This window comes from Gymnoscopelus microlampas, assembly GCF_963454915.1.
Source record: "Gymnoscopelus microlampas genome assembly, chromosome: 9".
In the NCBI taxonomy this organism is placed as follows: domain Eukaryota; kingdom Metazoa; phylum Chordata; class Actinopteri; order Myctophiformes; family Myctophidae; genus Gymnoscopelus; species Gymnoscopelus microlampas.
In genome coordinates, this window is record NC_139946.1 from 9,353,029 (window position 1) to 9,363,029 (window position 10,001).

The following is a 10,001-nucleotide window of genomic DNA, read 5'->3' on the forward strand; positions in this document are numbered from 1 at the left end:
GCTTGTTTCTGGCGCAGGCTGTGCAAACCTGGCAACCCAGCGCATGCTGCCGCACGTTTAAGTGGCGTAGCGTCATGAGGGTCAGTGGGGCCGTGGCTCGGTCAGTGAAGACCCTGTAGTGCGGATGATATGTGGCATAGAGGGGCAGATTGTAAATCCACAGAGGAAACATCCGTGGGCTACCATTGGTTCAGCGATGTGTGCGGTCGCCCTGCGGACCCTCCTCCTCCACCAATGTGCAGTATTGAGAGCCCTGACGTCACAACAATTGGAGCGATGGGCACTGCACTGTGGTTGGTTAGGGTACAGCTAGGGCCCAGGTAGAACCCAGTTAAAGCCTGCATGGGCAAACCCAGTTAGGACCCGCCTTGGTCCCACATAAACATGGCTAGTTGGGGCCCACCTAAGGGCCAGGTAGAAGCTACTTATAGCCTGCATGGGCATCGCAGTTGGGACTGAAGTGGATGCCGCTGACATTGCTGACATGGGGTCCATATGGTTTAGCCCACCTTGAAACCATATGGGAACTACGCTGGCATGCTGGCTGTAATGCAAACGCTGCATCATACCTGCAGTGTGTAGTTTGATGTTGTGTGTGTAGCAGATATACCTGCAGTGTGTAGATCAATGTCCATAGGAAAGTCAATGCCCAGCAGTGTTTTTTTTCCCCAGCAGAGTTTCTAGTGTCTCTGTGTCTCTCTGGAAGAGGTTGCACATGAACTCTGCAGCCGCACTGAGGCGCTCCAAGCCAAACACTCTGACATTAAGCTGCTTCACACAACAAACATCAGCACCACGCTGCAGTTTGTCCAAAAGACACAATATCTCCTCTCCCACCGACGTCATGTGTTCATTTATCGACAGCCGTACAGACTCCTTTTGACACATTTTACGTCGTTTATCCAGCTCTCACTGACTCTCCACATCGGGCTGTTATTTTCCTGCGATCAAGTCAACGATGTGAGAGATTAGCTATCACAGACGGACGGACAGGGGGTGAAACATAGTCTTGCGCCATGCCTTTCGGCCTGGCGGAGACAATAAAAAACCGAAAGTAAAGGAAATGGCCATTTCTGCAACAGAAGTAGTCAATAAACTATGCTATGAAAACATGGGCCACATTGGCAAAGAATGTAAGAAAGAGGCAATCATGTAGGAAATAGCTGATCTCCAAGCGTACAAAGCCTGTCAACGTGAGGCGTTTCGAGCTTGTAGATCGGCTATTTTCACAATATTTACTTGTGGAACGGAGTCAAACAGAATGGGGGGGGGCCCAGATCAAGTACGTGTATTTGGGGGGGGGGGGCGGCGTGAAAGGGTTGATAGACACTGCTCTAATCGGAGCGAAATTATCTGAAATTACTACATGACCATAATGCAGCCTAACATGCCTTGCACGGGGCGGTCCTGCCATTACGTTAGTTACTGTAGTTGCTGTGGAGCTAAATAGTTCTCCAGAAGACACACACAAACATACACCATCTACAATGGACGAACTGAGCAGCAATATAGACATTCACCACACGAACGTGCATTGTTGACAAAGTGATTGCACAGCCGCTGCAGGCATGACAACCAGGTTAGCGTTAGCGACATGGCAGCTATCACAGCGCCCTGTCCGTCGTGCTGCAACTGCCTGTGATGGCTACAGCAGTAACAGCAAGCTGTCTGCGATGCCATTGTCTGGAGACTGCTGTTAGCGTGACACGACCAATGAGAGTGAGCGCTGTAGTTGTTGCTAAGATACGGTGGCGTCTCTGGCCCATAGCTTGTAGATCTCTCACACATGATTGGCGTAGGCTGCGTTGCCAGGTCTGACTTTGTGTCTAAGCAATGCGCGGCTTATTTTTGCGCGCCTTTGGGCTCGTTTGCATTGTGCGCACGGCAGCGCTTGTTTAGCGTACGTCAGCGCGACGTGGCAACGGACGTGGCAACGTGAAAGGTGATTGGCTGGTGAAAAGAAACACCCGACGTTACACCAGAAATGGTGCCTGGAGAAAATGGTGACCAAAAAAAAAGTTTTGAAAAAAAGGAAAAAAAACCCGCAGCGGCTGGCTGCTGTTGTGGTGATGAGGGCGTGCGCACGGTAAACGGTACGAAGCGGGCTCCCCTTCCGTTTTGTCCGACATTTGGTGAGTAGAATTAATTATGTTGCGCGGTGGAAACGGTGTAGTGAGCAGTGAGATGTCCCCTACGCGAGGCGTAAATTCAGCGCGGCCGGCGTGGCGAGTCAGTAGGCGACATGTGGTCTGGCGGTGCGTTGTTTAGTCGATAACAGAGCTGTGGGGTGTCACCACCGAGGGTGCGGAAGTTGCTCGCCATTTATATAGTTAGATGGGGCAGCTTGTGCTAAGCTATGATTGGTCTACTTTTGTAGACGCACTGTAAAAATAAAAATAAGATTTGGAGCAAGAAGCAGACTGCGGGAATGATCATTGGATACTATATGGCATTTGTTTCATATTATAAAATTACAGTATGCTTCTGACTGCTTAGTAAATATATTAAGCAAATTCAACATGTCAGTTTGGGTTCCAATAACTTATAATTAGCATTTACCGTCATTTTGTACATTTTATGGTCACTCTAAATCAATTGTATATATTCATCAACAGATTAATCATTAGTTAGTTGCAGTTCTCTACATCTTCCTTTGTCTTTGTTCAGATGCTGTCTGATTTTCATGCAGAATATTTGTCAATGTACCTTCCTTGATTACATTGGGATGTCATAAGGCTATCACCTCGATTCTCTGACTACCAACCACCTAGTTTTTTGTAATCAGACGATCAAAGACCTCCACCTACTGATACATCTGTTGACATAAAACTGGGTGGAAACAATTTGGAGATTGCAGAACCATTGCAAAGAATTTAGGGTGGGCCTGTCATATTGGTATGGTATCATGATTGATTTCGAAAGCAGTAAGCGAAGGGTTTTTAGCACTGGGTCTTTTCCACTGTTTAGATAATGATAATGAGCATTATTTAGCACGTCATACATAAAATGCAGCTCAAAGTTTTCTACAGAGAAAGAAAGAAAGAAAAAGAACAGATACAAGCAGATTAAAAACAAAACCATAAGCAAAGTATACAGGTCAAAAGAATACATAATTATGTTGAATTTGAATCCTGAAAAGTAACAGTTCGGGTTGGGGGTTTGTTCATTTTGTGTTGATGTTGTGTTGTTTGTAGACCCTCATATGGTGTGCCTGGAGGACTACCCCATCCACACAGTGACAGGCATCTTGAAACAGTGGCTGAGGGAGCTGCCTGACCCCCTCATGACCTTCACTCGTTACAATGATTTCCTGCGTGCTGTGGGTAAGGATGCCAGTCCCCACTAGGGGGCATTGTTTAACAATTTAAATTATATGCTGGGCTCCTTGACAAGAAGTGCACTTGTGATCTGTCTTTGTACTGTGTGCGTGGTTTGGCCTTCTACTGCTGATGAAATAGTTTATTTCAATGACCAACCCAACATTTGAAGTGAACTTCGTTTTGACTATATCCTAAATTATCCAGATACCCACTGTTGTAGGACTGATACACAGTGTCACTCTCATATCCACTGATTATAGTCTGTAATTATAGCCATTCATAGGTTATAAATGTATATGCATGCATATATTCACGGGTGCCATTGTGTCAATGGCTAGGGTCTATTTATTTTATTTTCATTTTATTGTTATTCATGCTTACTTTTATTACAACACCTGAATTGCCCCTCAGGGATCCATAAAGGTCTGTCTGTCTGCCTATCTGTCTTTTCTGTTTATTGTTTATACAAATATGATTGATTGTTATTGCCAGTAAGTGACTCATTATTCCATAATTCCCTCTTTAATTTAGAACTTCCAGAGAAGCAGGAACAGCTCCACTCCATCTACAAGATACTGGAAGAGCTCCCTACAGCCAATTTCAACACACTGGAGAGACTGGTTTTCCATCTAGTCCGGTAGAGATCTCAAATACCCTCAACAGAGATATGCTACAACAATGCTTGTACTGTACAGTGTGCGCTTGTTGGTGGAGAATAATGAAATCATCAACATAACAAGCACTCAGTCACATTTAATCTGATCTCCAGTTGTGTGTGATTGTTATCTTCCAGAGTGTCCAAAGCGGAGGTTCACAACCGCATGTCTTCTAACTCACTGGCCATAGTGTTTGCCCCTTGTATCCTGCGATGTCCAGACAGCGCCGATCCTCTGATGAGCATGAAAGACGTGGCCAAGACCACCATGTAAGACTGCCCTGGCTGGTTACACTGTAGTTCAAGACCACCATGTAAGACTGTCCTGGCAGTGTAGTGTATTTGTTAACCTGAGGTTGCAAAAACCCATGGATGTTGTATTCCCAGGAAATGTGTAGTAATAGTTGTAGATGATAGACGTAGTCATAGTTTATTTTTTTCTTTTGTACTTTGATGATATATAAACATGCAATAATATCAACTTTAACCAAATACTGTAGTTCCACTGAGATTATCTTTGTATTTTTATTTTTGAAGGGAGAAATCGGTACCGTATGTATCATGTTCACTTGCTAACGTGCCCTCTGTGTGTAGGTGTGTGGAGATGGTGATCAAAGAACAGACTAGACGCTACAATGAGAAGATGGAGGAGATTGAACAGCTGGAGTATGCCGAGACTCTGGCCGTCAATCAGCTCAAACTCAAGAGACAGAACACGGTGAGGGATACAGCCTCGACCTGGTTCGAGTTCAGCCTCAGCTCACATGTATTTTAACATAATGCCATTTACATTTTTTTACATAACTGATTTCTTACGCCATACCCCTAATTATCTCTTGACCAGTCATCCTCAGATTGTTGTAAAATCAGATCCTAGTGTCAGATAGCACTGTGCCTCCAGTCACATGGGTAACATGGGCAATGTTCCTTGTCTCTCTTTAGCACTACTGGCATTTACCTCTCAGGTTCTCAGCTCCTTACAAAGGAGTGGTGGTATGTATCATTCATGCATCAAGTTCTCCTGGTAGTTCTAGTAGCTGCAATAGTAGCAGTAGTGGTAGTAGCGTGCCCTGCAGAATCGTTTTGCATGGCATGTAGATGTGGGTGACTTGTGACCTCACTTCAATGATCTCCTCTATAATTCCTTAACTATTCTTACTAACCTGGTAGTGCATTGCATGACTGTGTTAGCTTGGCATCAGTTCCATTTGTGATGTGAAAGTTCTCTCCTGTTATCCCTGGCGCATTTGTGAAAATAAGGTCCAGTCCTTTTTTTTTCTTTTGAATGGCCGTTTCCTGTGAACAGCATGACTTTCAAAGCATTAGTTCAACAAAAAATACATTTTATGTATGTTTCATGATTTGCCACTTAATTCATACATTGTCCACATGAAACAAGATATTTATGGAAAGACAAATGCCTTGAAAGTTATGGTATTTACAAAGGAGTGTTTCCCCATTGAAATTATGTTTTTTTGGATTGTTGTGATGGGTCCCCTCTAACTATTGTCTCAGTCCTGAAAATGGCTTTTTATAAAGACCCAAAGCTCCCAGGAGGTGCGTCCTCTCACAAGTACAGTAGGGTTTCTTAATACTGTGGAATTCTGTGCACTAGGTTTGTTTGTGGCACTGTATCCATTTCTACCCCTACCTAATAACTTTCTGTTGAAAGTTATTGCATCTCACTGAAGGCCTGCAAGATGTGTTATGCTGCGGTTGCATGACTCTACACAGGCGCCATCCACCCTCCTGTCCTTTCCACTTTCATTCACTAACCAAGGTGGTTTAGATTTCACATGTGGGTCAAAATCATGTTTGATTTCTTTCCGAGAAGTGGACATGATATTATTTACTTGTTACTGGCCCTGTATGGTTATGGCAAGTATTCAATACGTTCTATACAGAAAACAAATAGCCATTTTGGCCCGTTTTGGTAGACAGGTTGTTTGAGGCATTGGTGTGTGATGGCGTGTCTGTCTGCAGGTGCATGAGAAGGCCAGTGCTGAGCTGAGCCCGGTCCCTGAGAATGAGACGCTGGACTCGGATACAGAAACTGAGAGGAACCTAATGGAGCGCATTAAGTCCATCAAGCAGGAGAAGTAAGAATGCATTCTTCATCATTATTATGATGTGTGGTTTTAACTCTCCGTCATCATTACACAAGAATCTCTCTCTCTTTCTCCTTTCTCGTCTTTCATGAGCTTGTTGTACACACATTTCTCTGATGTGAGTGTCCTCCCCTTCCTTCTAGAGAGGAGCTGGCGTGCCGACTGCCAGAGCTGGAGCAGCCCGGTTCAGACCAGGAGAACTTGGACTCTGAGGCCTCGCTGAGCTCAGAGAGCCTCCTGGATGAACAGCAGCGCTTCTCTGCCCAGGGCTCAGAACCTGAAGGTCGGTATTAAGTTACAGTCTGGCCGTGGCTTCCTTCTACCTGTTTCCCTCACTCACCTGTGGGTTTCTGATCAGTCCACGGGGCCCCTGGCTTTGGCCCTTACTGTCTTTTGTGGTGCAGGTCTGGACCAGTGATGGTGATGGTGGCGGTGCCGTCTGCTCTGTAGAAAAGCAGGTTGGAGCAACAGTAGCCGTGTGTGTGTGTGTGTGTGTCTGTGTGTGTGTGTGTGTGTGTGTGTGTGTGTCCATGCTTGCGTGCTTCTCTGTACATTGGTGAAGGCATGTATATGTATATGCATGTATTGCAAAGTAGCATGCTCAAACTTTGCCCTCAATTAATTTATTGAGCATTTTGGCACACCAAAACCAAAGTTTATGCACTGTGCACATTTGTTTTCAATGCTTTAAGCCAAATATTTTTGCCTCCCTGTGACTCAGTGAAAATGAATGTTGGCAGTTAACTTCTTTTCATGCGTTTTTGGTAATGTTAAGGATAGAAGCCTAGCTATGGTTTAGACTCAGTCTAAACAATAGCTTGCTATGCTATCCTTAAAAAACATGTTCTGCACTTAACCCAGCACCCACTGTCGATGTGCATATAGGTAATCCTTCACTACTGGTAGTTAACATGGTGTCATCATGATATTCCATGACACCATTAGACCATTATTAACCCTTTCAGGATGGCTGTGTTTGACCTTAAAAAGTATCTGGGAAAGGATGTTACCCCTGACTCTCTCTATTCTCTCTCTCTCTCTCCCTCAGGGCGAGGTAGCCCCCTGAGGAGATCAAAGCCAGCCTGCCCTCCCAAACCATCAGCCCTGCCTCTGCGAGCTAAAGCCCCTGGTGGGTATTCCTTTGTGCCAAGCCTCAGCCACGCTAGCTCTTCCTCCTCTGTGTGCAGCTCGGCCTCCTCCACCTCAGCGTCCTCCTCTGCGTCCTCCAGGCACCCGATTCAACGGCGAAACCCCATCATTCCTGGCACAGTGAAGCTCCCTCCCGGTGTCCACTGCCAGCCTGTAGCTTCAGGCCACGCCCAGGGTCTGACTCCTTCTGGAAATCATCGCTCGTCATTTAAATTCCTCAGGAAGAGAGAGCAACCAAGCCGCCGCAGAGACGGCACCCAGTCCATGTACATTGACAACAACTCTGACCCATTGTTGTCTTTATCCTCCTGCCCCCCCTCCGTTTCCTCCTCATCCTCCTCCTTTACAATGGTTACATCCTCTCCTCAGCCCCAGCACACCAAAATACTAGCCTCCTCCATAACAGGCCATAGACGTTTTTCTGACCCAGACATCCCATATATGGATGATTAGGTCTGATTGGGGTAAGAAGGCTCCACTTTATATAGAGAATGATAGGCATAGAAAGATAGCCTTGCATACAACCCAGTAGGAAAAGCACCATTAGTACCAATGGCATGCCTAGATATCATAGATGACAATAAAACTAGGTTTTAGGTTAACCAGGAGAGGATAGGATAGGAGGATCCTAACCCATAGAACTGAATTAAATGGCTGACAAACGTAACAAAGATGGGTAACATCTATGGCGGGGCAACAAGGGAGAACAGGGGAGAGACAAAATGGAGACTGTTACCGTTACGGTTGTCATCGGAGCTAATAAAGGAACTGCACATTTTGTTTAAACTCTCGTTGACCTATGACAATGAACGTAACAGGACAAGATGTCCCCATGCACTTTTTCTATCATTGTTAATATATTGAGGTTTCTATTGAAATAACAAAATCGCATTTTGGCTGTTTTGGACAGCCTCACCTGATGGACCATTTGTTTTTTGTTTAGTTTTTCTGCTCTTTTTCTCTCTTTTTTTTTTTACACGTAATTCAAGGAAATATTGCAGGCTATGATTGCACCTTTCCATTCCATAGTTCTCCAAAAGAGCAAGCCAAACAAGTGTGCTCTGTTAATTAGTGCCTTGATTTTGTATTGTAAGCTGTCAGTGTACAAACTCAATGGGTCCTTTTACCTGTATCTCTATGGAGCCCGTGGGGGTGGGGTGGGGGGTTAGGAGAGTACCTTTGTATGATACTTTTTGTGTTTGTGCTGAACCAACTCAAGATATGTGTTTGAACCAACAAGGACTTGACCCACTCGCACGCACAAACACACATTGTGAATGTCGTTCTGGTGCCTTGGTCGACAGCCTCATTCCTTCACCTTTGACCCATAGCACAACACAGTATAGGAAGGAACAACGCTGAACCGATTTTCACTCGGCAAAGGGAAATGGGAGCAGCACACTGCACTTTTCCTGCAGAACGAAGAAACACCAACCCAGCTATATGATACCAGGGCTGTGCCATGATGTCTTTGAAGCTCAAAAGTTCTTGACTGTTCTCCTAAATACAAACACGGCTTCTCTTAAGGCAGTTTTATACTCGACGGGCAAAAACAACGGATTCTAAAATGGAAAAACTGTCAACAGACACTTTTCTTATGAGTATAAAGCAGCATTTAGCTGTACTGTACCTGCCAGTCAATGGCATGCCCCAATATGTCGGACTTGTTGGAACATGGCTTAGGCCCCCTGTTTATGATAATGTAATACTAATGTTTCTCTATGACTGCTGATTGGATGCTGTTTGTCTGTCTGTATGATAAAGAAGGTGATGTGTTGATGTGAACAGGGAGTGAATGATGTGAGCTGTAATGCTTACTATTAACAGGACAATACAGAACATGGTGCGTTCAACACCTGCCCTCTTTGTTTTGATTGGCCACCACCATCCTGTGGTGATGTCATTTTAAAAAGACAGTTTGCACAGAATGTTTATCACTGCTGAACTACAGTAACATCTGCATTTAATGTTCTGTATCTACCCCGTAGCTCTGTTTAAACTGCAAAAGAAAGTATGCACACATTTCACCCGTATTTAATAGTTTTTCTTTAGATTTGTCCTGACAAAGTGCATCACCATTGCAGACAGATAAACACGTGGATTAAGTGCACTGCATTATCAACTAACAGAGGTGTAGCGTTTGTGGGGACAAACAGACATTCTCAAAGGAAAAGCTGAAGCTGCTTTACTTGTCACAGCAGGTCATCAAAACAGAAACATAAACAGAGACACCTCCTAGAGGAGAGCATTGTCAAAAAGTCATATCATAAATACATCATTGATGATTGACATCACAGGCTGGCTACATGTCTGACGTCCACATGGGAAGCACACGGTCATTAGACCCTGTCTGGTTTTATTCAGTCTAGCTTTAACAAGGTTGTGTAATTATGCTGCTCTAAGAGCTAATCTTAGCCGGGGGTGAGAACTGATGCGTCTAATATCTTAATCCTTAACCTGAAATTTGACAGCAGCAGTGGTATCTTTGGCAGGTGTTTATTTTTCACTTTGTTGCAGCTCTTAATAGAGTGACATATTTGACTTGATGGTAGAGCTGGCGATAACTTCTGGGAACTCAGATTAGAATGGAAAGTGAGTCGCCCTCACGGTTACCAGATTTTGTGTGAGAAATAAGCAACCAGGTCTATTAAAACAGCCAAAGAGAATCGACTAGGTAGGCTACGGCTATTTTCTTTTAAAAGACAAAAATATTCCTGAAAAAACATGAAACTTGAAACATTTAACAACACAAATCTTGTATGTTGGGCT

The 10,001-nt window shown here is 44.4% G+C and overlaps 1 protein-coding gene across 1 annotated transcript in view; it reads left to right on the forward strand.

The window, feature by feature from the left end:
* LOC311051719 (myosin IXB) overlaps positions 1 to 9,011 on the forward strand; it is an 88,079-nt gene extending 79,068 nt beyond the window's left edge. Inside the window, 8 exon segments of the mRNA XM_084066327.1 lie at positions 3,195 to 3,323; positions 3,852 to 3,957; positions 4,114 to 4,245; positions 4,570 to 4,693; positions 4,918 to 4,968; positions 5,959 to 6,074; positions 6,227 to 6,366; positions 7,132 to 9,011. Coding sequence (XP_083922453.1) covers positions 3,195 to 3,323; positions 3,852 to 3,957; positions 4,114 to 4,245; positions 4,570 to 4,693; positions 4,918 to 4,968; positions 5,959 to 6,074; positions 6,227 to 6,366; positions 7,132 to 7,685 — 1,352 coding nt within the window. The 3' untranslated portion in view covers positions 7,686 to 9,011.
* The last annotated feature ends 990 nt before the right edge of the window (positions 9,012 to 10,001 follow it).